Source organism: Mercenaria mercenaria, chromosome 5, assembly GCF_021730395.1.
Source record: "Mercenaria mercenaria strain notata chromosome 5, MADL_Memer_1, whole genome shotgun sequence".
Classification (NCBI taxonomy): domain Eukaryota; kingdom Metazoa; phylum Mollusca; class Bivalvia; order Venerida; family Veneridae; genus Mercenaria; species Mercenaria mercenaria.
Window position 1 is genome coordinate 69,981,727 of NC_069365.1, and position 27,874 is coordinate 70,009,600.

The following is a 27,874-nucleotide window of genomic DNA, read 5'->3' on the forward strand; positions in this document are numbered from 1 at the left end:
CTTCAGAATTAATAATTGCTCCTGGGAAAACTCTGTTTAAAAAAACAAACAAATTTATTGATACAGGGGAGAATCAATAAAGAATTTCAACATTCAAACACGCAAGGCAATTATTTCGGAAAGGTAAGTTTCGATTATCAGGTAGAGTAGCTAGGACAACTGTCTTTTATATCTAAATCTGGGTGAATGGATCCAGTCTATGCGTCCGTGATAGACTAGCTCCTAGACCATGATATATCGTTTTATATATTTCTGCCTTACTGACCTGAACGATGAAAGACGGTTACTATTTTGGCAACAAACATTGTATAAAATTGACTGACTAGATTGTACAATATTATATTAAGTGAACTACAGACAAAATGAATTCGGGTAACCCGAGGTAACTTTAATAGAAAAGCGTGTTTATTAAGGGAACCATTAATTTTCAAACAAAAACATTTCAGACAAAACACTAACAAAATGCAAATATTATGCAAAAAAAGGGACAATCCTGTTTTTGTTATTTGGCGTCACACTGGCGAAAGGAAAGGATTTGAGACTATTTATCTCAGACCTTTAATAACTTCATAATACTATACATATTTAAACACAAATGATAACATGGAAAAGGAAAATGTATACTTCCTGATCTATTTGAGTATCTTAAACATGAAAACAACAGTATAATGTTTTTATAATTGCACATAACAGATTATCAACATTAAGAAGCCACTCAATGAGTTCATTGTTTGCAGTAGTTATGCAATTAAATGAGCTCTCTCTAGGCAGTAGTTTTTTTAATTGAGAGAGCTCCTTCTATGCAGTGTAATACAAAGCAGTGAGCTCTTTCTACTGAGTACTTTTCCAATTCAGTAATATTTTTCATGCGTAGTATTCAATTCAGTGGCTTTTTTATGCATGGTTAGTTAATTCGGTTAGATCGTTCTAGACGTAATCATTCACTTCAGTGAGATGAGTAATTATTTTTTTCAATTTAGTGAGCTCTTATTGTGCAGTAGATATTCAGTTCAGTGAGATCTTTTCTAGGCAGTAATTATTCCAGTCGAATTAGCATTTCTATGCATTTTAAGTTCTTTCTATGCTGTAGTAATTCAATTCGTGATATCTAGATCTTTCTTGCGGCAGTTAGCCCAATTGGGTTTGATATTTTCTAGACAATCTTTTATCTAATTCGTGAGACCCTTCTACGAGTGGTACATTAAATTCAGTGTGATTTTAATCTTTCTATGCGGTTTTATTCCATTCAGTGACATCTTTCAGGCAGATAGTTATAAAATTTTCTGTGAGTCATTCTATGCAGTAGTATATTAAAATTCAGTGTGATCTAAAATTTATTTGAGGGTTTAATCCATTAAGTAATTATCTTTCTAGGAGTAATTAATCAGTTTCAGTGGATCTTTTAAAGCTGTAGTAATTCATTCGTGTGATCTAATCTTCTATGCGGAATTATTCCATTCTGTGAATCTTCTAGACAGTAGTTACCAATTCAAGGCTCTTCTATGCATAGTTATTTTAATACAATTTTTATGTAAGCTATCTCATGTGTTTCTCACACAATACAAACATTAATGTATGGTTCAAAACGAACAAAATGTACATAATACCGGGGTACCCCATTAATACTACTATTGTATTGATATCTCGTTTCTTTTCTATATTTTGTTGCTGATTATTGTTTTATAGAGAATAACAGGCTACTGTCTTTTAATATCAATGTTATCAGATCGAGGTTGTTTTGGGCTGGAAGCAGTGAAAAGAACCAAACCCCTCCGCCCATTCATCCAAACCCTGATCCAGACTCAGGTCAGGGATATTTTTAAAGTTTTTTAAAATCACTAAAGGACCATATATGATAAGGGGTGTTTTGAGCCCCCGATCCATTTCTGTTTTTAATGCATATTAGATTATAAAATATGTTATTTTCTTATTATTGCCAAATATCTTAATAAAGCAGTATTTTTAGAAAAAAAAAAAATGATTTATATATACACGTCAAGAGTGTGAATATTTGGTTTATGAGGGGGTTGCTTAAAAAGTGCCGTAAATGGAAGTTATTATTTACTTAAATTAGAATTGACCTGATCATCTATTGCTAATACAGTGTAAAATTTATTTTGACATTTAATCCATTATAATCTTTTAATAAGAAAAACAAATAAAAAGGGAGATAACTCTTCTTTACTCAAAACAGCTGAAAGTAAGGTAAACGTTGTATTTTCTCAATTTTCCAAAATAAAGCCCACCCCAAGAAATGTTTAATTGTTTTTATATCTATTTTATCTTATTTGAAGTTTAAAACCTTGTCATGGTTACAAATCAAATTACTTGTTACCAGGTAACAGGACTGACTTTTTAGCATTGTTTGTTTAAAGGATCATTATTTCTCCTCAAATGCTTGTAAATTTTACCTTGTCAAATAAAGGGTTTAAACAAACGCGGTTGACTGATACTAATAAATTTTCGAAAAGGGCATTTGATAAAGGAGCCATGAGAAAAGTGTCAGCGGGATTGGAAAAGGGAAATTTCAATTCTTCCAATGTCAAGTTATCTGCGTAAAAGAGGAAATATCCTACCTCATAATACCACCTGCAAAATTTAATTACAAAGAATAGCGCTAAACAGAAACCTTTCTTTGATATCTCAAACATCTGTCGTGGGACGCCATTTTAAATGGTCACCCAAAAAGACAAATCAAACTCAGGGGATATCAGACCCTCGTCAGGACCACAGCTGGAATATAATTCCGAAGTCTTGTTCTTTACCACAACCAAAATTGACCAAAACAGAAGCGGTCCGAAGACGGGCAGCAGTTAGGCTATGTCTGACTTGGCCGCAATCACTGTCACCTGACATGTATACAGTCTAAAATTGCCCAGGCACATCTCCGGCCCTTTACACCCGACCTCCTAATGTATAAAATCTCAATCAACTGGTTGCATTCGGCCATGGAAGATTATCTCATCCCCTTAAAGGCAATAACGCCTTATCTTAGCTGTCTTACAGGTTAATCTCTGGTCACCACTGGAACCCCAATATCCTTTTTCCAGACTATAGTATTGTGGATATCTTCCCTGACATCCCTACTTCAACCTTGAGTAGTTTAATATTATTGCGCTGTTTGCAAAATTGAACACACGATAGTGTGGAATGTTTGTATGAGCGGTTAGAACAGGACGACAAAATAAAGGACGGGTTCATGTGACTTAGCCCAAATTTCGCTCATAACACAAATCAAGGGTACCACAATTCTTACATAACAATTTTAACTTTTCAAAGAGACATAATTAAACAATCCAAACCCTTTGCGCTGTGAAGTTTTTTAAATGAAAAATAAGACAGGAAAGGTTTACAATATTAGTAACAGAGTACGAATATATTTTGTTTTCTGTTTATACATGAAACTCAAATAATTTACTATGAATATGCACAAACAATTGAGTTGAAACACAACACTAAAATTGACCAGTTGTGGTGTAAAGAGCAAAATTATATACGTTACCATTTACTTCCGTTGCAATTACGTTTAAAATAGTGGTTGAAACTAGATGCTTGTGTAATACATACTGCATGTCTTCATTTTATTCAAGTGCGCAAGAGAAGTCCTCCTGAAATTTTATTGATCAGGAACTGGACTCATGAAATTAGGTAAAATTCCCATATAGTTATCTTTTTATTAAGCGTTTCCTCATTGATGATCATCAATTAAGATCAGATTATTTCATATTAAAATGCTTTTTGAAAACTTTGTGTTTATGCTGGAAAGGTTTTTCTAATGGATACCTGGCTTTTTGTTAGTGACTTACATTGATCCCACAGGATTGTATTAATTCCTTTAATCTTTATTTAGATTTCAGTATTAATGGTGTGTAAAAGATAAAACGAAAATGTTTATTCCCATCCCAAGTGCAAGTATTTCATTTATTTTAAGTATATTTATTGTTCAATTTTCTTCTTTTTAGAATACACATGCATTTGTATTCCGTACTATTTGTCATTCTTTCAGCCCAATTAGTCTATACGGACATTTGACATAGGGATAGGACCCAGCAACTTGAGATGCATTGTGTTTAAAGCCGTCTTCTTAGAATCCCACACTTGTCTTCCTTGTTTTACTTTTGTCATAGTTAAAGACAATTAGTCCATAAGGACTTTTGAAATAGGGACGGACCCCCAGCACTTGAGATGCATTGTGTTTAAAGCCTTTACTTCCAGTTAATGATCACGAATTCTTCGAAAGCGAATCTAAATTTAGTGGATTGTTCTCGATCATTTAAAGTCAACTGAGATGATTGTTTTCCCTTGAAGGGAAAACAAGGGACTTCTAAATAACGTATTGGCTCTTGAGACATCGCATGTTGTAAAATTTTTTTAATATCTTATTTCCTGATATAAGATGCAGAAGAATTTTCGGAGTAAACTAGTTAAAAACTTATTAAAAGTCTAATGTGTAATTGTTGCTGCACCACTGATTAAATTTATTATATCATTTACTTTTGTTTAAACTGTTACGCCTGAAATATTTTTTATAATACCGATCATTTCGTTTTTCATTCATTTGAAACTATCTTAGCGATGTCTGTATCTTGATGGCCAATGGAATGCCTAATGGCCAAACATTTGGAATGTAAAAATGTTTTCTACAGGCAACAAGTTATTAAAATGTACATTGATATTGAAGAGATTTTCATACTTTGTTATTTTACTCTGACACCCTTCTGTGATAGCATATTGCATCCAATAATAAATCACACGTTACCCTTTATTTTAGCCCATTAGTATACTTCTTACTATCGGGGCTGAAACCGACTTCTTACCAATCAACCAAGCTTTGAAGGCATCTGCCAAAGTACTGTGTTAAGAGGGGGTAGGGTATGGCATTTCAAAAGCGCTGCCTTTCTAATTTAGTACGTTTTCCAGATTTATTGCATACAAAATATAAATAAGGATTCCTTTTGTTTGTAATCAATTATGAAGCAACAAAGAAGAAACATCATGATGACCTGTATCGCTCATCTGAGTATATTGAACCACATGTTTCAAATGATTCTAAAATATTAGAAAGTAGGTCACATTTATGGTCAATGAAAGACAGTTTAAAGATTGGTGTGCAAAACTGTACACAAGCAAAATTTTTACGCATGGACACACGGGCGATGTAGACCTACTGACCTGTTTTTGACCGCAGTTGACCCATTTTCGAATTTGACCTAGATATCATCAAGATAGATATTCAGACCAACTTTCATACAGATCCCATGAAAAAATCGCCGCTAGAGAGGCACAAGGTTTTTTTATTATTTGATCCACTGCCCTAGTTTTGAAGGCACGTGACCTCGTTTTGAACTTGAACTAGATATCATCAAAGTGAACGTTCTGACAATTTCATAAAGATCTATTGAGTATGGATTCTAGAGAAGTCACAAGGTTTTTCTATTTTTAGACCTATTGACCTAGTTTTTGATCGCACGCGCCCCATTTTCAAAGAAATGACTTATCCATGACGTCACAAGATGTTTTAAGTACCATTTCCCAAGCTATTCAAGTAAAGCAAGAGTTTTGTCCCTTTATATGGTATTTTTAGAGAAAAAATGTTGGAAAAAATACCGTATTTGTTCAAATTTACTACGAGCGCACCTTAGAACAATTTTCTTTCATGTATTATTCACCGTGTTTTTGTAATCCTCAACACATCCAAAAACTAAAATTGTTCTCCCCTGCCTCGTATCGTATTTTGTGTTAAAGGGCATGAAAACATCTAAAAATGTACAAAATCTGTGTTGATGACATAAAAACTAGACCATGGATCATGACTTTTAACGCAAAACTAATACATTTTTATTTTCAAAAAGTAAGATTACCCTTTTTCTTTCAAATAATCCATATCGGATGAAATTTTTACTTTCTTTTTCTTCGAAATTTGGGGCTAAAATTGTGCCTTATGATACATGTTCTTTTACACTGATGCATGAATTTTAATTTTAACTAAAACCGAGAATAATAATTTACACAAACACTTAGAAAACATTTTTCTAACTAGAAAAATGTCACTGAAGTGAATCCTAGACTTAAACTTAATAAAATGTGAATGCCTTAAATTTGGCATAAATCAAGAATAAGTATATCCTACAGTGTACTGTGTGTATTGTAAACCTTTCCAAGAATCGATCCATGAAAAATTTGTGTGTCATCATGAACGTTTCACAATGACGTCATTCAGTGCTATTGTCTGTGTGATAAAAGTAGAGACAACCATATTCAAGGAAAATTTGTTAAGATTACTTTAATCTGTTTAGAAAAAAAAAGTTGTGCAACATCGAAACTGGACTCTGTAATAAAATTCAGTCTGGAAAGAAACTGATGTAAAAATGAGTCCGTCAATATGGTAGGAGCTTAATTCTGATATCAGGTCAATGACGTTTGTTTTATGACTGTGACCTTGACCTCTGAGTTAGGGATAAGGGTGTTGCATCACACCCTATGGGAAACATTTGTACCAAGTAATATTACAAAGTTATTGAAAGCAAAAAAACTTTTGAATTCCATCTGTGACATTGAACATGAAATGGTCCTGTTTAATTAAAATGAAAGTCGTCTGATTATCGTAATATTGTTATCCCTTTGAAAAAAGGGCAGAGCTGTCGACCGGGCACGAAACCGATCTGTTCATCCCATGTTAGCATTTAACTGCCAAGTGTGATCTTGGCCATTTAAAGTTAGGAGTTTGAAAGATGTGCATGACACATTGTCCTTATTATTGAGAAAATGTGTGCCAAGTAATATTGAAACCCCATGATGAATAAAATATGGACAAGGCGGACGGCCCTGAAAACGAAATAACGGTCGAAAAAGCGCAATCATATAGTTCCCTAAGTGGGTTTGATCAGTCTGCGAGTAATAACTTTCTTCGTCTGTAACTATATACTGCTGAGAAAAAAAAAATATTTAGTTTCATGACATAAAATTTGAGGGCAAAAAATGACCCCACACTTAAGGGGCCCGGGGCCAGTTTCGTATGTTGGTTAATGTATTATGCGCTGATACCAGTGCGGAGAAAAGTGATAATAATTCTTTTTTGACAAATTTCCCAGGAAGTGTTGAGCGAATATATTGTATTTCTTAGCACTTTATCGTGTGACATTTTAAGCGTGATAAACCCTTTGGGTTTCTATGATGATGATGATGAAACGGGGAAAAAACACCGGTTCAGGGCACCTTCCCCTACCGGTACCATATTATTCACAAATGACTGACCTAAACAGACGTATATCGATAAGTTCTTTTTTCTGTGGGTTAATATACGTTTTTTTTTTTTTCAGAAAATGTGGTGGTATTAAATTTCAGCGTACCTTACTTTTGTGGTGTCTGTTTTCTCACTTTGATGGGACATATTTCTCGGGTTCTGTATTCCCGATTGTTTCATTAATTTAAACCGGATTATAATGGCGGCTTGTATTTTTCGCGAATTTCAAATATGCAGTCTTTTGTCTTGTGCATAAATTGCAGAAGATTAATTTCTCAAGCGCCTAGAGAATTGTTGCGGGTTATTTAATACCTTAACAAAATTCCTAATTGGTCAGTTTATATTATATTACTATTTTGTTATTAATGCATGTTTTACACGAAATTTAAACATACCGACATTTGAATAGATACTGCAGTTGATTATTGATTTATTATTTCGCCGACTCACGGCCAGCGTAACCGCATTAGGCGTTTTAACCAATATTGCATATTTTGCACGTGCAGAGCATGCACACCAATATGCACTTGTTAGTGAACATATTTTTGGCATTACGGGACGAAAGTCCTACTAGAAAAAAACACATTTTATTGGTGAATTTGACACAAGGGCAACGCGCCCGGGCTGTGGGAAATTTACAACAAAACTCAAAATCGGTCATTTCAATGAATTGTCCTTGGGTTAAATTTTGCCAAAAAGAGCGCGGATGATAGATAATCAACGATTGAAGGTTCTTGTAAACGGAAATAAGGTTAAAAATGGAATATACCATCAAAGAAACAGCTATAAACAAATTGTATCAAATTCTTTGAAATTGCAAAAATAATTACACACGTGTCGTAATGTGTCCCCGGGTAGCAAAATTTTGACAGCTTGATCGGTTGCTTTTTTGTCAATTTCACCATGATATGTGTTTTTCTAAGAGGACTTTCGTCAGTAATGCCAAAAGTGTAAACGAATACGTGCATTGTTGGTGCACATGCCCTGCACGTGCAAAAAGCAAGTTTAGTCAAACGCCTAATGCGGTTACTTTGGCTGTGAGTCGCCAAAAATAAATCAATAACTAGCTGCATTTCCCATTCAAATGTCGGTATGTGAAATTTCGTGTGAATACATGCATTATCAACAAAATAGTAAAAAATATAAACTGACCAAATAAATTAGAAATTTTGTTGAGTGTACATACGGTCATGCAAAACAGACACGAAAAAGTAGACTAGCCACTAGACTGATAATAATATATTTCTTATTTTTCCCTTTTTTGACAAATTCAATTTTTATTTGGGCAAAAGCCAGTCTATTTAAAGATTTTCACCAGGACTGATGTTGAAATTTGATATTGGACATAGGATTAGACTGGCTCGTTCACTACAATTTAATCATAAAAATGTAAAAAGATATTTCATAGTCTATGAGCTAGTCTAACGAAAAAAGGGATTTATACGATATTTTAACGCATGAATATTTGTGGCCAGACGTAAATAATCTGGGAAAAAAGTGCCTCAAAACCGTTTTTTTCACAAATTTGAGCTAATCTGGATGGATGGATGAATGACAGTTTCCATTCCGTTTAATTTCCTTTAAATCATGTACGATTTTAGACCCGGCCGTTTGGAAAAAAGGATTCAAGCATATATTTATTTTACACAAGAATTACTTGTATGAAGGAATCCTTAGTTCTATAAACACCATTAACAACAAGTTGAATATAATGCTTTTAAAAATATATCTACCTGTTTCATTCTAAATATGTACTGGGTCAAATACCAATTGGACCCTGCCACTTGATTTTGCAATTAATAAAATTGAGAGTTTTTTAGTTTCTGAACTTTTGTATATCTTTCCCGCCCAAAATTTAAAACCCGTCTGAGATAAATATGTTTTCAATAGCATGAAAAAATGTCTGTATAAGAGCGTCTAAACTTGCCTACCCTCACGGCAAATTTAGCCAAAAATTTACAATTTGTCTCTATGAGATAAAGAATGTAAAGTTAAATCTGTTTTTATAGGTTTCTAGCGTAATTTAATATATTTCGTAATTAGGAATGATATAAAGGGCAGTTCGCATCATTTTGTGAAAATGAAATGTCCCATCTCCCTATTTGCATATTTTATGAGGTCCACACACTCTAAACGTCCCCCGAATGACGAAATGCACAATTGCCTACGATGGTTTAAAATATAAAAAAGAATCTTTTACGTTACTAAGTTGAAGATTTTTTTTTAAAAAACAGCATCAATTTTGCTGCTGTGACGTCAATTAGCGTTTGTAGTCCCCAGAAATTTTAAAATATCAAACAAGCGGTTGTAAACTATATACAAACGCGCAAAATATTTCACTTATGATTTTGCTATTTATGAACAAAAGCAAGTTTTACTGGTTTTAACTTCTATATATCATTCGCAAATTAAACCAGATGCAAGTGATTTCAATAGCACGATAAGATGTCTGTATGTGAGCGTCTAAACTTTCCCACCCCTCATGCATAAAATGAGCAAAAAATTAAAATTTGTTGCTATGAGACAAAAATGTAAATGTTTTAATCATTTTCTGGCGTGATTTAACGTATAATAATATATGGGCAGTTCGCTCATTTGGGAAATATAAAAAATGTCCCCATCCTCTAAATAATAAAAATGATGCTTTACGGTACTATTGTACTATTTAATTGACCCGTCAAAAATGTTCCCGACTTTCATGTTAATCTTATATAGGCTCGAGCAGAAAATAAGGAAAACCGGTCCATGTTTTGACAGGTCAAAAAATTGTACAATAAAATACTGTTAATTGTGGTAGAGTTAAACAGACATGTTTCAATATTGGACTTTTTTATGATTTTTTCGCACGTATCAGTGTTATTTTTGGAATATTCAAACTTACTGACCCTTGCTCAAATAGGTGATTTTTTTTCAAAAAAAATAAATAAAAAATAAATAAATAAAAATAATAATTTGAGCTTTGATGGTTGATTTTAGATATCTCAGGAAATTTGGACAGGTCTGTCTCTTGGGAACAATGTCCAAGCATTCATTCATTTTTCACAACATTTACTAATTCGTGGGAGTCCCCTTTTCAAAAAGCATCATAGATAATCAGTTGAATACAAAATCTTATAACCAACATCCGGCTCTTGTATTCAAGTAACGATACAAGTAACAATACAAAATCGGCCATTTCTACTTACGAAACTGATGTACATGTTTTTCATGTCAGTTCGAAAATAACAGAATGATTAATTTTCCCCATGAAAGGAAAGTTTTTCTCTCTTCGGTCAGAACTGTCAATACCTGATGGGTTGGGAAATGTATGAAACTGTTCGCTGCATAACACTTTGAGGTAGTTTGGCTTCAAACATGTTCTACATTAACTGTGGGTAATCAAATGCCGATTATGTCTTTTCAGAGCATTTCAGACAAGACTGATAAACCTTACAATCATTTCCCTAGGGAATATCTCCAGAAACTGACTGGCTTTTGACTCCTGTGCAACTACATAATATTGTTTAAAAAAATTAAAGTTTTAATATCTTTGTTTATTTTCAGTCTAGTGTTAGTTAATAGCTAAAAGAATTTTCTTTGCTCTGCTTTATTTTCATTGACAATCAATGATATATGATTTATAGCACACTTGTTGCAGTTCCACTTAAAAAACCAAAGTTGGATATATGTTCCGGTTTATTATCTTGATTTTAATTGTTTCAGTTTAAAAAAAATTATAAGGAACAAACATCCAATTAGGATTAGCCAGGTATAATCAAGAAATAATGAAACGAAATAATACCTAAAAAGTAAAAGAAATCATTTTTATTAAGGAACAATTCGAAATGATGATAGATTATATACATTGTACACTGTCAGTGTTGATTTAGGACGATCCATCGGAATGTTTTTTACACACGGATATGAACATTATCCATGGGAAATCGTAGCACCTAATATTTAGACTCAAGTCGGAAACATTATCCTGAAACGATTATTTTTCGTGTTAAAACCCTTTTGCTTCCACAGATAATAACTAAGATGTTTTTTTACAAGATTCTTATCATTACTTCAAACCAACGGACACTGCTTATGTTCCCAAAATGTAAACAAAATAAGAAAATCAACTGAAATTTATTTTGTAAATTAGGGCGCCCAAAAAAATTTAATTGATAAAGAAAGTGCTAACTACAAAAAACGCACTGGAAAGCTATTTCGGATAAAATACATCGGTTTTAGCGGACATTATTTATGCAGAATTACAGGAAATCGTTATTTTTTCTTGTCGTTTCTGAGATGGATATTTTTCGGAAGGTTTGTATCCCTATATGTATATGTAATTAGATTTCTTTTTTTTAGTAAATTTAGAAGAAAAGTTTGTTTTCCGTAAAATATTTTAAATGAAGTATGTATCACTTAGTTATTTAAAATGCTCATTATTTAATTTTTACTGATCTGTTGTTCAAAAAGTGGGACTTATAATTATTACTTTCATTTAGTAAATCCATTGCTAGGACGCTGTATTTGTTACTTTGTGAAAGGTGTACTGTTAATTTCAGAGTTCGCATGCTAGTTCCCACATACTGGATTCAGATTCATTGGTATTTGGGGGCCTTGTGTACTATGCAATACTAAGTAAGAAAATTACAACTAGTGATCGTTTGATGCAAATAAGAATTGTACTTGTATACAATTTTAAATAAAGAAATAAAGAAAAATATGGAGAAAAAAAAAAGAATTAAAAAAATTTTGTACCATAGCTTCATTTATTTTCGGGGTCTACTAAAAAATTCTAGTGCCTAAATTTACTAGTTAACTAGATTATTAACAGTGTATGTTAAAGGGTTTTACCAGAGAAAACAATATTTCCTTATTAGCTATATACAACACTTACAAACCGATTTTATCAATGTTTTTAGAAGTTAACATAAGTGATAAAATCAAATATATATTGTGTTTCATCTATAGTAAAAGTTGCAGTGTATGGTTTTTATCTATTCAAAGTACTGTTAAATCAAAGTATGCATAACTTGGTAATATTATGTTTTTCATAGCTATAAGTTAGAGCGGTTGTTGATATTTTCAAATTTGGTTGCGTTATCTATTATGCCTTATCTGAAATGTTAACACAATATAATGTATTATGAATGTATAAATAATTTGAGATTATAGAAAAATCTTTAAAGTAAACAATGAAAACAAGAAAAAATATGTATAACATAGTGTTTCTGTCAATCTGCAAATTTCATTTTTAAATCTAAGACAAACATCCGATAAGAAGTATGTTCTTTATTTTGGAAACAAAAAATACATCATAAAATCTTGGGTTTTCTAACATCTTTCTAATTTTTTTACATACTTCGAGTGTTATAAAATACTAAAAAAAAATGGGTGTATTTTATTTTCGCGTTTGCGCAGAAATTCATTGAAGAATTTCTCAATTTAATTCTTTTCAAACAATAGCTTTTTAGTAAAGAACTTGGCGTCTAATGAAATCATCAAGCATACTTTCTGAAATATGGAAGAAAAACGATGGCGTAGTTTGAAATCTTGATATATGGTTTTGTTTAGAATACGATATAATTAAAACATACACATGCGGCAGCTTCATATGTATTTGGTGCGTTCAATACAGTTGCCGATAACACAAGAGTCAATAAACTACTGGAGCATGTAATACAAGAGTTGTAAAAATGATTACTCAACTGAAATTTTTTTATCTCAGATGAAAATGTTTAGTCAGTTTTTCTATTACAAGATCTAAAAAAACATACATGGTACAAAAAAAATAAACTGCTGTCTTCAAAACCAATTTCTTCAAATTTTGTAGAAAAGTCAAAGGATTTTCTTGTATTGAACACGAAGCTATACATGTATTTTAATAATTATTTATGTGATTATTCTGTTCTAATTGTATTAAAATAATTGTTGCAGAAAACTACATTCTGTGTCAACATTTGCTGTTATTAACAGAGATTTTACCAGATCATTGTGGATTATAAATAAAAGTAAATAAAATGTCTTCCTCCTTTATATTACCCGATTTTGTTGATTCACTTTTGTCCAATAATAACTTGACATTCAAAATTTTATTCAGGTGTATAAAAATGATTAAAATGGTGTTTAGTCATTTTATTCAAACGTTCATACTTCTGTAATAACATGTTTTTAAGCTGGTTTTGACAAAAAACTGCTCCGAAATTTCTTTCACAATTTATACAATAAATGTTTGCATTATAGAATGAAAGTGTGATAGGTGGGGAGAAAATATGCGTCATATATTTAAAAAACCAGGAATTCTCAAGCGTATAAATTGTCTTTATGAATTATATAAGGGTAAGGTAGTATTTTGGAAGTTAATACCCATGAATTCATCAGAGCCTATACATCAAAATAGCCGTATTATTCTTACCAACCGTGCATGATGAAACTGTGTTAAAGTAACTACTTTTCTTTTAAAAATCATGTTTAATATTATGTTTTTATTACTTTCAGGTTGGATCTTTAAAAGCGACCACGTTACCTAACTGGAATAGTGTTTTCAAGTAGATGTATTTTCGTATTACTTTGAATATTACAAATATATGGACATTTGTTTTCGTAATGTGAAAAGATAACGTTTCCGAAAATGGGCAGGACAGAAACATTCAATAATTACATTCTAACCATATCAAGTTGTGTAAGATGTGCAAACAGTGACAAAAATCATGATGGAATATATTGAAAATCTTGTAATCTTTCACAATTTGTAATTATTTCTATGATGACTAATGGCAATACGTGCAAACAACATGTATTTTGTCTGTTTTCAGAAAGTTGAATTTCATAAGGACTTGTATTCTATTTTACACAGTATCAGTTACCTTGGACATTCAGTTTTCTGAACACTTATCAGAAATTTTTCCCCTTATCTTAGCTTTCCTGTACATTTTTTTTCTTTATTCAATGAATATACATGTATGATTCATAACACAGTGCTTAACACAGTGTTTGAATTCTGATAGCAACAGCAATACTCATCTTTTCATCAGATTTCAGAATGTCTAGAATTTGAGTGCAATGTTATCAAATCATTTTATTTATCTGATTTAAGATAGATGATACAATATCAACATACATGTAGGTCGCTTGTAATGGCTTATCGGAAATTCGGATAGCAACATTGACACATTATTGATTATTTATTTCCTCTGTTTAGAGTTATATAATTCAGATAGTTAAGTCAATGCTGTTTTTTCTACTGCCTGCTCTCAAATGGTGTTTATCTGAATTCGGCTAGCAAACGCAAAGCACTGTTTCTCTTCTATTCAGTTCCAGATCGTTTTACGCTATGGCTTAGGCGAATTCGGATAACAACGATAATACATACACAAGATCTATTTCATATATTCCTGATGAGATGCAAAACTTATAGTTTTTTTCAATTCAAATAGCAAAGCCAATGCTAGGTTTTTTGAACTGCATAATTGCTTATCTGTATTTGGATAGTAAAACGAAAAAACAATTTTTAAATTTTGTCCAACTTAGATAGTCAATATTGTATGACTGGTCTAAATTCGGTAATAATACAAATCACAATTTGGTCAAGTGTATTTACTTGTTCGTTTAATGATCAGGTACAAGGTTTCTTCCGTAAATTATCGTATTTGGTAAAGTGTATATTAGCTAAGGACAGAGTAGCATAATGAATATTGGATTTAAATCTGACAATATTTTGTATTTGTATATTAATATAAAATGAATTGAAGTTAATCAAAGTCTGCCTTTTATCTGTTTTCGGATAGAGCAGTTTTCTTATACATACTTAGATATGGTCAAACCTGGTCAGAATATTTATGGGCATAATATCACGCGCAAGTTTGATGACCAACAGCAAACATTACTTCCCTTTAGCTTTGGGAGTATAGTTTTAATGTTTATTTGTGATTCTACCTGCATTACGGGCGTATTCGGAGACAGTTTCGCACTCTTGTTTAATTCTGTGAAAACTGACACCCCAGTTTTACTAAGTAAACTTAAGACAAAATTAAAACTATGTGAAAGTTGTTTTACAAACTTCCTGTTAAGAAGAGTAAAGTAAACTATTCGGTTATTCATAATTTTATCATGACATCACCATACATTATGGGTTCTAACTGACTAATCAGAGAGCTGCATTTTCGAGTACCTGCCAGTTTCCACTTGGGTATAACGAGGCATATTTACAATGAACATATAGCGAATTTAGAAATAAATATCACACTATTTTAAATATAAAATTAAGATTTTTTACTGCACATGCTGCAGATGATGTTACAAACATCAAAACTTTGAAGTTTCATTGTAATATTATATGGATTTAATACCTTTATTTTAGTTTGAAGTTTGAGATTTTACACAGGGGGTCCATGATAAAGTTCAAGTAAAATGTAATCATTACCCAGGTGGAATTAGCATCATTCCGCAATGTTTCGGACATGTTAAAATTATGAATTCCAAGTATCAGATAAAAGCACTGTCAAAAAGAAATAACTGAACATATTTTTATTTATAAGTTACAGGATAATAAAAATGCGATTCAATATCTATACTCAGGAGAGAAATTGGGGTGAAACAAGACTTTGTGGATAAGACCCATAGCGCTCTGTTCTCTTGCTAAAAATGATTGATATTTGAAAACTTGAAATAAAGGTGGGATGTGATGAGGAGACTTTAAGAGTACTCGCACCCCCCCCCCCCCCCCCCCCCCCCCCCCCCCCCCCCCACCCCCCAACACCCGAACATAGACCGTCACTTTAGGATGGTCATAGTAGGTTTTGAGATTTTCATGACAGTATAAACTTTTGATTATAAGATTCAGACATTTTCATTTTGATACCAAAAAGTTCTAAACATTCATGATACCTTAGTTAGCATGAAAGCAACATTTCCATGTGCAGTTTTGATCAAATTTTAACAAACGATATTCTTAAATACGTTTGATGGGCCGTAATTTAAAATGGAGGATACATACTGCATTTTTGTCATAAAATCAATCAACATTTTCGACACTCAAAAAAAAAGCTACTGCTGCCGCACTCATTAACCTTTAGAATTATGTATAACTTAATTTAGAAAAACCCATTGAAAACCCCTTGAATTTACGAAAATCCCTTGAATAACAAAAACGCAATACACGAAAACCCTTTAAATAATAAAACCGCAATTCACGAAAACACCTTGAAAGGTAAACCGGAATTCACGAAAACCCCTTGAATAATCAAATCACAATTCACAAAACCCCTTAAATAATAAAACCGCAATTCACGAAAACCCCTTTTATGGATTTGGTGGATTAAACAGTGATGATTATGATCATATTAATATTCCGTACCAACTGCAGCTACTGCGAAGCATCATTATAGATTTAAGTTCTTTAGTCACAAACACCTATTATTGCTAGAGACCAACTTCTGTAGCTTCTATTTCTATATACACTTAGACTAGTTTCGCTCTGAGCCCTCGATATGGACATACTCTTTATAAAGGTTTTTCGTCTGAATTATTTTGTTGATAACTAAGATAACGTTATTCCGATTCGTTATTAGAAGCTACTGGACAAATGCAAACTGATAATCATTATTTGGCTTATTGGTGACTGCACGTCTCGAAAATCCATATCAGACTAGAGCTTCTTACCTGAAATATTACTTCGACAGCGTATATCACGTACCCGGTCACCAACAAGCCATGTAACTAATGATCATATATAATTTCAAAACCAACATATCTTTCAGCTGACCGAGGAATGAATAATTAGTCTGTTGATTCTGAAGCTGGTCGAGATTACGCCTGTACATTCTGTATCACAATACCTAATAAACAATTTATTCACGACATAATATGCAAAAAAAAACAACAACAAAAAACAAACACTGGAAACTGGTGCATAAGCTAAGTTCATTGAAAGTCATATAGGTTTCTATTAAACTCTAGTGTACGGTGGCACGGCTATTTAGATTATTTGAAACGCAACCAGCAGTGTCAAATACGCATGCTCATGTCTCTACGCAACTCACTCGCAGTTCTTTGCTGAATATTTATAGGTTATTAGCTTTGTATCGGGAAATATGCACGAGTTCTTCAGCGGAAATATTGCGCGACTTTAGGAGCGCAATATTCTTCCGCTGAAGAACGAGAGCATATTTCCCGATGCAAAGATAATAACCTTTTTATTACATACGCATCTACACGTATAAATATTATGTAAATATCATAAATATGTTCAATAGCCTGAATAGGATTGACAATACTGAACTAAATACAAAAAAATAGTGCAACAACACACACTACAATTACGTCGTGCACCCGATATGAAATTAAGGCGTCAGTGTATGGAAAAATATTGACGTTTCCGGTGCCAGTGTAACTTAACGAGGAATAGATACGAGTATGTAATAATATTAGTAACACTGCTCGTTGGTGACATGGTATGGGATATACGCTGTCGAGAAATCCATATCGCTCTCGCCTGATATGGGTTTTCGAGACAGCGTATATCCCGTATCCCGAAATGAAATAAAGATGCTATTTGATTGTCAGAAATACACTTGTAACTTTGGTAGAGGGATAAACCCGCAACCAAAAAAAAAAACACAAAACAAAAAACAGAAACATCTGAAAAAAAAATGTATCTTTATGAAGATTCGAATTCGCATAATACGGTACTGGTATCTGCATTTTTACACGAGTGAGCTATTTTGTCATTTACATATTGAACAGTTAAAACGAAAGAAATACTGATATTTACTTAACAAATAATGTACACGCAATATGAATTGCTCTGCTATCAATTATCTGAAAATTTGCGCGTATGTGCGGGAATCAAATTATCATTGGGTATTTGTACAATCATGCACCTACAATCAAGATAAGATTCCTTTCATCAGGCGCATGGAGAGGTTTATTTAAGTTAACAATTTGAGATTATAAGCTTTTTACTGATAACTGAACAATATATAACATGTACTGCACAATGACTTAAAGATTTCAAGTTGCATAAGTTTATTCCTCAATTATGTGAGGATGGTCTTGCGATTTTTTTTCTGATTTGATATGGATAGCCTTTTTTAGGTACAGTAAATTATATATTTTAACTTCCTTGCATTATAAAGATCAAGTTCAACATTTACTGTTACAAGTTATTTGGAAAATAGATCTTAGTTTTGTGTGCTTTGCTGGAAAATAAAACACGGTTTTGAGTTCAGATGCGTAGTGTTCTAGGAACGGAAGCCGAATGACCGAGTAAATAATTACGACTCATCTGAACAAAAACGTGTTATATTTGCAAACAAAGCATGCAAAACTAAAACTTATTTCTATTTTAAGGTATTAGGCCCCTAACAGTAATGTTTAAAAAATGGCATTTGTTTGGTATATTCTTACAGTTGACCGTGCTTTACATTGTGTTGCAAATTTTTAAAAACTTTTACCGTGCCGTTTTTTATCAATTTTGTGTAATTTAAGGTATTTCCTCAAATTAAGTAGAGACAAATTTCAAAGTGATGGCCTTTATCTAAAACGTTTGCAGAGAATTTATTATACCATTTTTTTTTATGAAAGAAACATCAAACTATTAGTAAACAATTATAAAACTTTAAATAAAACTATCAATATCATTTTTTCTAAGGTGCCTCAAGTAAACGGAATTAATGAGACAGAATTCTAACTCCAACATTGAAAAATTAAGGTCGAATGCTGTGGGTTTGTTTTGAATTTTGCTCACTTCACTCAAAAATAAGCTTGGGGCAGAAGTAAAACCTACCTATATTTCTTCCACAATATATAATCCACGGGAGGGGATCCAACATATGTATTCCCAAATGGGCACCGCTTAAAATCATATGTTGTGCTTCCGGTAGTACATATGTGGTAAACATTTCGCAGAATAATACGTGAAATTTTTATTTGTGATTGAATATTGTGAAAATGACATTGTTTTGCCAAAAAATCGCGATGCAGTGCAACCGAGTATACATTACCTAGCATGTAAGTGCATTTACCTTACCTGTATTTGTAGAAATGACGGAGAAAAACGTATCCTCCGTGAAGCGGTATGACTGAAAAATGGCAACATTTTATCAACAGGTGGAAATATGTTGTTTTGTTGCCCTGCGCCTGCTTAATTTTGCCCTCGCAACCTTCCGTATGCTAAACCCCATACTGAAGAAAAAATATTTGGCGATCACTTTGCTAGAAATATATTTTTGGGCGAAAAACCGAATGGGATACATATGTTGTATATGGGCTACATATGTGGTGCATTAGATTTTTTAGAACTCCACAGATCTTGAGCTTAAATGGTACCTGGATAAAGAAACGAACAGGAAATACGTGCCAAGTATATGTCAAATCAGTCCAAAAATTATATACATTTGTATGAAAGTGATAACTTATAAACGAGCACAGCTTTAAGCTTCTATTAGATGTTATAGAACCTTTCCACTCAGGAGTCAACGCATCTCTCCTAAATCCGCAGGCGTTAATGTGGTGCTTATGCGTGTTGACATGTGAATGTCGAAAATATGCATGTATAGTTTCACACATAAACCCCTTCGGATTTAGGAGAGATGCGTTGACTCCTTAGTTGAAATGTTCTACAGCATCATATGGAAGCTTAAAGCTGTGCTCGTTTCTAATATGTTATCCCTTTAATATACATGTATATATTTTTTGGAATAATGTGAGATATACTTAGCACATATTTCCAGTTCATTTCTTTATCCAGATACCATTTAAGCTTATTTTTTGGCAAAACTATGTCATTTCCGTAAAATTCAATCACAAATAAAAACCTCACCTGTTTTCTGCGAAATTTTACCACATATGTACCACCGGAAGTACAACATATGAATTTAAGCGGTGCCCATTTGGGAATACATATGTTGGATCCCCTCCCGTGTGATTGAATTTTACGGAAATGACATTGTTTTGCCAAAAGAATCCCGATGCAGTGCAACCGAGTATACATTAACTAGCACGTAAGTGCATTTACCTTACCTGTATTTGTAGAAATGACAGAGAAATACTTATCCTCCGTGAAGCGGTATGACTGAAAATTAGCAATTTTTTATCAACAGATGGAAATATGTTGTAATTGCCCTACGCTTGCTTAAACTTTGCCCTCGAAAGCTTCCATATGCAAAACCCCACCCAGAAAAAAAGAAAATTATGGTCGTCACTTTGCTAGAAAAATGTTTGGGGGCGAAAAAACCGAATGAGATATATATGTTGTGCATGGGCTACATATGTGGTGCATTAGACTTTTTAGAACTCCACAGATCTTAAGCTTAAATGGTATCTGGATAAAAAAATGAACTGGAAATATGTGCCAAGTATATCTCACATTATTCCAAAAATTATATACATGTATATGAAAGGGATAACATATTAGAAACGAGCACAGCTTTAAGCTTACATATGATGCTGTAAAACATTTCCACTAAGGAGTCAACGCATCTCTCTTAAATCTGAAGGTGTTTGTGTGTGAAAATATACATGCATATTTCCGACATTCACATGTCAACACGCATAAGCACCACATTAACGCCTGCGGATTTAGGAGAGATGCGTTGACTCCTGAGTGGAAATGTTCTACAACATCTAATAGAAGCTTAAAGCTGTGCTCGTTTATAAGTTATCACTTTCATACAAATGTATATAATTTTTGGACTGAAGTGACATATACTTGGCACGTATTTCCTGTTCGTTTCTTTATCCAGGTACCATTTAAGCTCAAGATCTGTGAAGTTCTAAAGAATCTAATGCACCACATATGTAGCCCATATACAACATATGTATCCCATTCGGTTTTTCGCCCCAAAATATATTTCTAGCAAAGTGATCGCCAAATATTTTTTCTTCAGGATGGGGTTTAGCATACGGAAGGTTGCGAGCGCAAAATTAAGCAGGCGCAGGACAACAAAACAACATATTTCCACCTGTTGATAAAAATGTTGCTATTTTTCAGTCATACCGCTTCACGGAGGATACGTTTTTCTCCGTCGTTTCTACAAATACAGGTAAGGTAAATGCACTTACATGCTAGGTAATGTATACTCGGTTGCACTGCATCGCGATTTTTTGGTAAAACAATGTCATTTTCACAATATTCAATCGCAAATAAAAATTTCACGTATTTTTCTGCGAAATGTTTACCACATATGTACTACCGGAAGCACAACATATGATTTTAAGCGGTGCCCATTTGGGAATACATATGTTGGAACCCTCCCGTGTAATCTAAAGAATGAAGGCAAAATAAAGAACTTTTACCGTATGTAACTCAGTATTTTTAAAGATGTCTAACTCTACCCCTTCTGTTTCAGAGGTAAATTCACTTTGAACAGCAAGAAATCGCTTATCAAATGATATTTTTTCCACTTTTATGCAATAAATTAATAACAAGTCTTGAAAGAAGTGAAAACTTACTAGAAAAAAAGGAAAATAAGGGGAAAAAATTTGGTCCCAGTGGGGCTTGAACCTACGCCCCCCTGAAAATTGCAGTCAAAGTTGGTTTATGGTAGGAATTGAATACTCTTCAAAAAGGAGGTACTCTATTATGGGCCTAATACCTTAACACGTTCGAATTACATCAGGAAGGGTTACTAATCTGGGATCCATTTTAGGCGTAAATGGACGGAGAAAACCGGAGATCATTTTGCGAAACGTGTTTAAATCGACAAGGCAATACACGGTAAAATCCTTCATTATTTATATAAAAGAAAATCTTAAAATGGTTAGAATACAACTAAATCCAGCATATGATAAAAAGTAAAAACGACAAAGCATCAATTGCAACACTTGTATATCTTATTTCAGAAACATTGACGAAAGCAAACATTTTGATAAAATTCATATCCTGAAATAAGAAAATGGGTTGTGCAAACTCTTCGCTGAGGCCGCCGACTGTAAGTATTAGATTACTTATAAATAAAAATTTACCTTCAGTATTTATTATGCTCATCTTTGAAGACGCTGTTGCGTCAATCTTATTTCGCTGAATTTTGTACCATTGAGTAGCATTTTCTGCATGCAAAAAATATGGGGGCGCATTCCATCTTAAGCCTGAACGGACACACATTGATACATCTATTTGATTTCTGACTTTTTTTTTCTGTGAAATTGAATTCGACAAAAAAATGGGGAAGTGTAGAAATGAATTTATTATCAGTCTAGTGATTAGTCATCCAGTTTTAACCTAGTCAAATTTGTTCAGTCTGTATTCTTTCTTTGGTTAAATCACGTCAAAAAAATAGTCTTAGTCTTCTAAATTTTCTTTTCGTTCAAGCTACACTCTGCATTTATAGTTCACTGAAATCAAAAAGCAATTGGAGAGCAATCGGATGTGTTCAATTCTTCTTTATTTCTAAAAAGATGCCTTCATGAGAAAATTAAAAAAAAAATCAACACTAGTTTATATTTCTTCAGTATTTAGTATTTTATACTAACGCGATAATTATGAATCTGCAAGTATAGACAATTTCGATTACACTTTAGGCCTCACATTCATTTGTGATAATAACATGTTGGGTGTCTTAACCCATAAAACCATATAGATAATTTCCATTTCAGGAACAACCAACAGCCCTGCTTAGCTTTCGACAAGTCAGTATGCCTGTACATGGCTATCTCCCAGTGGTAATTCTACCCTAAGTTTATTTTTCTCATTTAATTTGATTTTATCCCTTGTCACATCACAAGTTTTCAAATAATCATACAGCTAAAATGCATACAAGTACATGTATAAAATACATTTCTTCTATAACTTTAAATGAAACGAAACAGAAATTGTTTGTAATACTGCTCTTACATCCATATTATGTAATTACTAGAGAAAAAAAAACTAAAACAACTGTTCGGCAGACCATATTTGATGTATAGTATGTAATAATTATATCTCAAGATAATGTTATACAAAGTTACGAATGAAACAAACACACAGTTTAGCAACTGTAAAATACCAAAAACAAATTGCTGGTAAAATAACCTTAATAATCTATTTTAAGGTACTGGACCCATAATTGAGTACCTCCTTTTTGAAGAGTATTCAATTCCTACCATAAACCTACTTTGACTGCAATTTTCAGGGGGGCATAGGTTCAAGCCCCATTGGGACCAAAATTTTTTTTTTCATATTTTCCTTTTTTTCTAGTAAGTTTTTACTTCTTTCAAGACTTATTATGGATGTATTGTACTAAAGTGGAAAAATTTCATTTTATAAGCGATTTCTTGCTGTTCAAAGTGAATTTACCTCTGAATCAGGATGGGTAGAGTTAGACATCTTTGAAAATACTGAGTTACATGCGGTAAAAGTTCTATATTTTGCCTTCATTCTTTAGATTACATATTGTGGAAGAAATGCAGGTATGTTTTACTTCTGCCCTAAGGTTATTTTTTAATGAAATGAGCAAAATTCAAAACAGACCCACAGGATTCGACCTTAATTTTTCAATGTTGGAGTTAGAATTCTGTCTCATTAAATCTGTTTACTTGAGGCACCCTAGAAAAAATGATTTTTACAGTTTTATTTTGTGTTTTATAATTGTTTAACAATGGTTTGATGTTTCTTTTATCATAATTAATGCTGTAATGAATTCTCTGCAAACGTTTTAGATAGTGGCCATCACATTGAAATTTGTCTCTACTTGAGCTTGAGGAAATACCATAAATTATACAAAATTTACAAAAAACGGCACGGTAAAAGTTGTTTAAAATTTGCAACACCGTGCGAAACATGGTCAACTTTAAGAATATACCAAGCAAATACCATTTTTTAGACATTGCTTTTAGGGATCCAATACCTTAATTTAAACTTGTGTTGAATTTGTCGATATCAGCCATAAACTACTTACCTTCCAAATTGTAGTCAAACAGCAGCTATACACAGACGAATAATCAGCCGAATTCGTTTAACATCTTCCAACCAGTGATACAGGGATCCGGTCCCGTCGAACTTTCAGTGCAAACAGATCCGAAATTACTCGCAATGGCATCAGTCGCATCTTCGGGTATTTTACTTTCATTCATGATTTTTTTTCACTGTAACTGTTACGACCTTTATGGAAGATTTAATAACTTATAAAGTTGAAGAATTTCTAATTGTTGCATAATTGCGGATGAAAATGCCTGTGACAAAGAACATCTTTTAGTAAAATCGCTTTGAATTCAATTAATATGAGATTATTTGATCTACTGCACATAAGTGAATTCATTTCACATTTTATTTTACATAAGAGGCTGTAGAGAATGTATTGTGGATGTATTTAAATGTTATATACATTTACATAACACCATTCACTTCATTTATCAGAAAACAAAACTGTGAAGGTATATCAAACAGCAATCTAACAGAAGTCTTTTCACTCCAGTTCTGTTAAAACATTTTAACTTTTCAAGTTTTTTTTTCTGTTTATGAAGACAAATATTTAAATAAGATATTTTATTCCATATTTTTCAATCGTTCATATTTTAGTTACTATGCAAGAAAGAAACTATGTCGGGGCCTCAGTTAATGCGGAGATACTTACTGTTTGCATGCTTTTCATTAGCAAATGTTTCAAGAAAGAAAATTGTTCTTTGTCTTTAAATGACATAAAAATACACAGAGGATTTTTTAAAACAAAACTTTTCATTCAATGTGGGTCATTTCCATCTATTATCTTTTCAAGTCAAAATTAAATAAGATGTAAAAGAAAGATATTTATCACAGCGTGTAGCACATAATACAGAATTATTAATAATATGAGTTTTCATTTTTTTCATTGAATCCAATATTGTCAAAGGATTACATCAAATTAGACGTGTTTCAAAGAAAAATGATTGTTAGCTGGTAAAATGAATGATCATTAATGGGAAAAGGGCACATATAAACAAAGACACTGGAATTTTGAATGGGTACAAACTTGTTGAAACACACTTATATATTTACTATATACTGCCACAGATCATAAAATGCCTCAACATTGTGTCTGAAATCTTTCGTCCTCCACCTTTGATTCATGTGAGGAAGTTGGCAGTTGCTTGCAGAGAACAAATTTGTACTGGTACAGAATCCAGGATCACTATTTAGGTTAACTGCCCACCGTTAACTGAAATAATGTTGGAAACGGCGTAAAACCCAACACAAGCAAACAAAACAAAATCTTTTTAGCAATATGTGCATTTCTATTCCATTTCCTCTTCCAAACTTACACGATTATTTTCATCATACTTTTTTTGTCCTGACATGTTTTGAGAACTATAATATCATTATATCATTTAGCCATCCATACATCGACGTATATAGAAAGTCAAGAATGAGTTATTTCTGTGAATTTGGTATTACTGTAGTTGATAATCATTTTGATTTGATATTGAGATTAAAATTTTGCAATAAGTGACTCATTAAAGGTAAATTAGCCAACATAATGACAGTGGCGTTATTTCAAGAGATTTGATACTCAGAAATATATTTATATGTGTTTTAGGTCTAGGAAATTCTACTGCGAGAAAACTTGACAAGAAGTCCGTGTCATTTGATGCTGCAAATCTGTCAGACAAAGCACTTGAGAGGATAAACGAGTTTTTGATTTACTTAGATAGAGAAGAATTAATGTTTAAGCGTTCAGATACTGAAGTCAATGACATAAAAGATGCAGTCGGTAAGGCAGTAGACAGCTTTGGAAAATACATTGGTAAAAAATATCCACTTCTGGCAGTTTCCCACAAGCATGCCGTAGGAAGCTTTGCTGAAGGAACACGATTGAAAGAACCAGATGAGTTTGATTTCATCCTTGTTCTGAAGTATTTCAATGAAGAGAATGTAAGCGTAGACAGGTGTATGAAAGACTGTGAAGACATAGCTGATGTCAAACCTCATGCGCATATTAAGATCAGAAATTTAGAATGGTGGAATGCAAAAGCAACTGAGACTGAGGAGTGGCAGGACAATGGTACAGTTTGCAACTGGTTGGACTTTGTTGACATGCATTCGTTTACTTGGGCAGAATGTGAATGGAACGTTGACATTGATACACCGTCGGGAAAATTGTCTAACTCAGAGACAGATCTTGAGTTTACAAGTAATGGGCCAGCTTTCACTTTTGAACTCCTATGGATTCCAAAGCAGGGCGAGCGTTTACAAATATCTATTGATGCATCATTAGCCCTAGAAAGAAGAGGTGTGACAGAAGTTATAGAACTAGAAGATGTGCCGTGCCAGGAGTTTATACCTGATCTACTAAAGGAGGATACGCATTTTATCGTATACGGAGAAGGAGAAGATGGTTTCAAATATACCTTTACTACAACGGAGGTAAAACTTATGCGAAAGATATCTGCATCGCATCGGCGGTGCTACAGAATTTTGAAATTTCTCTTCGCAGTTGAAAACTGTGGTGGAATTGTTGAAACATACATCTTAAAAACGTTACTATTGAGGCATGCAAATAGCTGCATGGGAAAGGTCTACATATTTAATTGTCTGTGCGACATTTGTGATAAACTAGAAGATCTGTACAAAAAACGCAAAGGAGGAGTCAGTACTATTTTTCTTCCAGACGTAAAAAAGAACATATTCGAAACCCCACAAATCAATATATCACGATTTGTACTTTTTATTGAAAATGAGCTTATGAAAATTGGAAAATCGCATCAGTCTGATAACAGCGCTTGTCTTGGACAACTACAAATGATGATGCTTATGAACATTGCCAATGACATTTAAGGACTGCTACAGATGATGTTGCTTAAGACCATTGACAATGAACATAATAGGACTGTTGCAAATAATGTTTTGTGAACATTGTCCATTGAAGTTAGGGCCTGCTACAAGTGTCAAATTAAAAAATGATTATGAACATTGTCAGTGAACTTTAGAGGACAGCTACAGACGATGATGCCCATGCTCTACAAATTATGATGCTTATAAACATCGCTAGTGATCTTTAACCCTTACCTTGCTTAATTTCTATAATGAACTTGTCCATCATTCAATTTGGACAGTACCATTAACTGTTAAAAGGGGTGCATACCAAAAAATTATTGACAGAATGGCGAACAGTGCAGACCATGATCAGACTGCACGGATGTGCAGGCTGATCTTGGTCTGCACTGGTCGCAAAGGCAAAAACCAGTCGCCGCCAGCAGGCTAAGGGTTAAGGGATTTCTACAATTGACGAGGGTTATGAACACTGCAAATGAGTTTCAGGATTTTCTACAATGTGATGATAGGATTTTGAATGATAGATAAACTTTAGTTTGCTGACGTCTAAAATACTGTTTTTAACTGTTTGGCATATACTTACGACTGAGGTCTTCAGATTCAAGGTATTGCAGAGCTTAAAGAGAGTAAAGATCTTGGACACACTTGAAAGTGAAGAACTTTTTGTTAAATATCACTGGACAAATACAATTCTATGTCTAAACATTACATACCCGGTATTTTGTCCTTAACAAAGTTTTGCTGTCATTCCTACTGAACTATCCAGAGTAATTTCATGGAATAGAACAATAAATAAAGTCAAATGTGCTATTTTGAATTTTTATTTCAAAAATTTCTGAAAATGATTGAAATTATTATAAATTATACTAACGCTTAAATTGAGTTTTAATGGTAACTTCAAAACTTGTCAATAAATCTTGTAGAAATGAAAA

At 33.0% G+C, this 27,874-nt stretch overlaps 1 protein-coding gene across 1 annotated transcript; it reads left to right on the forward strand.

The window, feature by feature from the left end:
- Positions 1–68: 68 nt before the first annotated feature.
- LOC123557540 (uncharacterized) lies at positions 69–27,874 on the forward strand. The gene is made up of 5 exons (XM_053543865.1): positions 69–122; positions 22,059–22,149; positions 22,814–22,879; positions 24,108–24,249; positions 25,708–27,874. The coding sequence occupies exons 2-5, from the start codon at positions 22,114–22,116 to the stop codon at positions 26,943–26,945; spliced, it is 1,482 nt and encodes a 493-aa protein (XP_053399840.1). The 5' UTR covers positions 69–122; positions 22,059–22,113; the 3' UTR covers positions 26,946–27,874.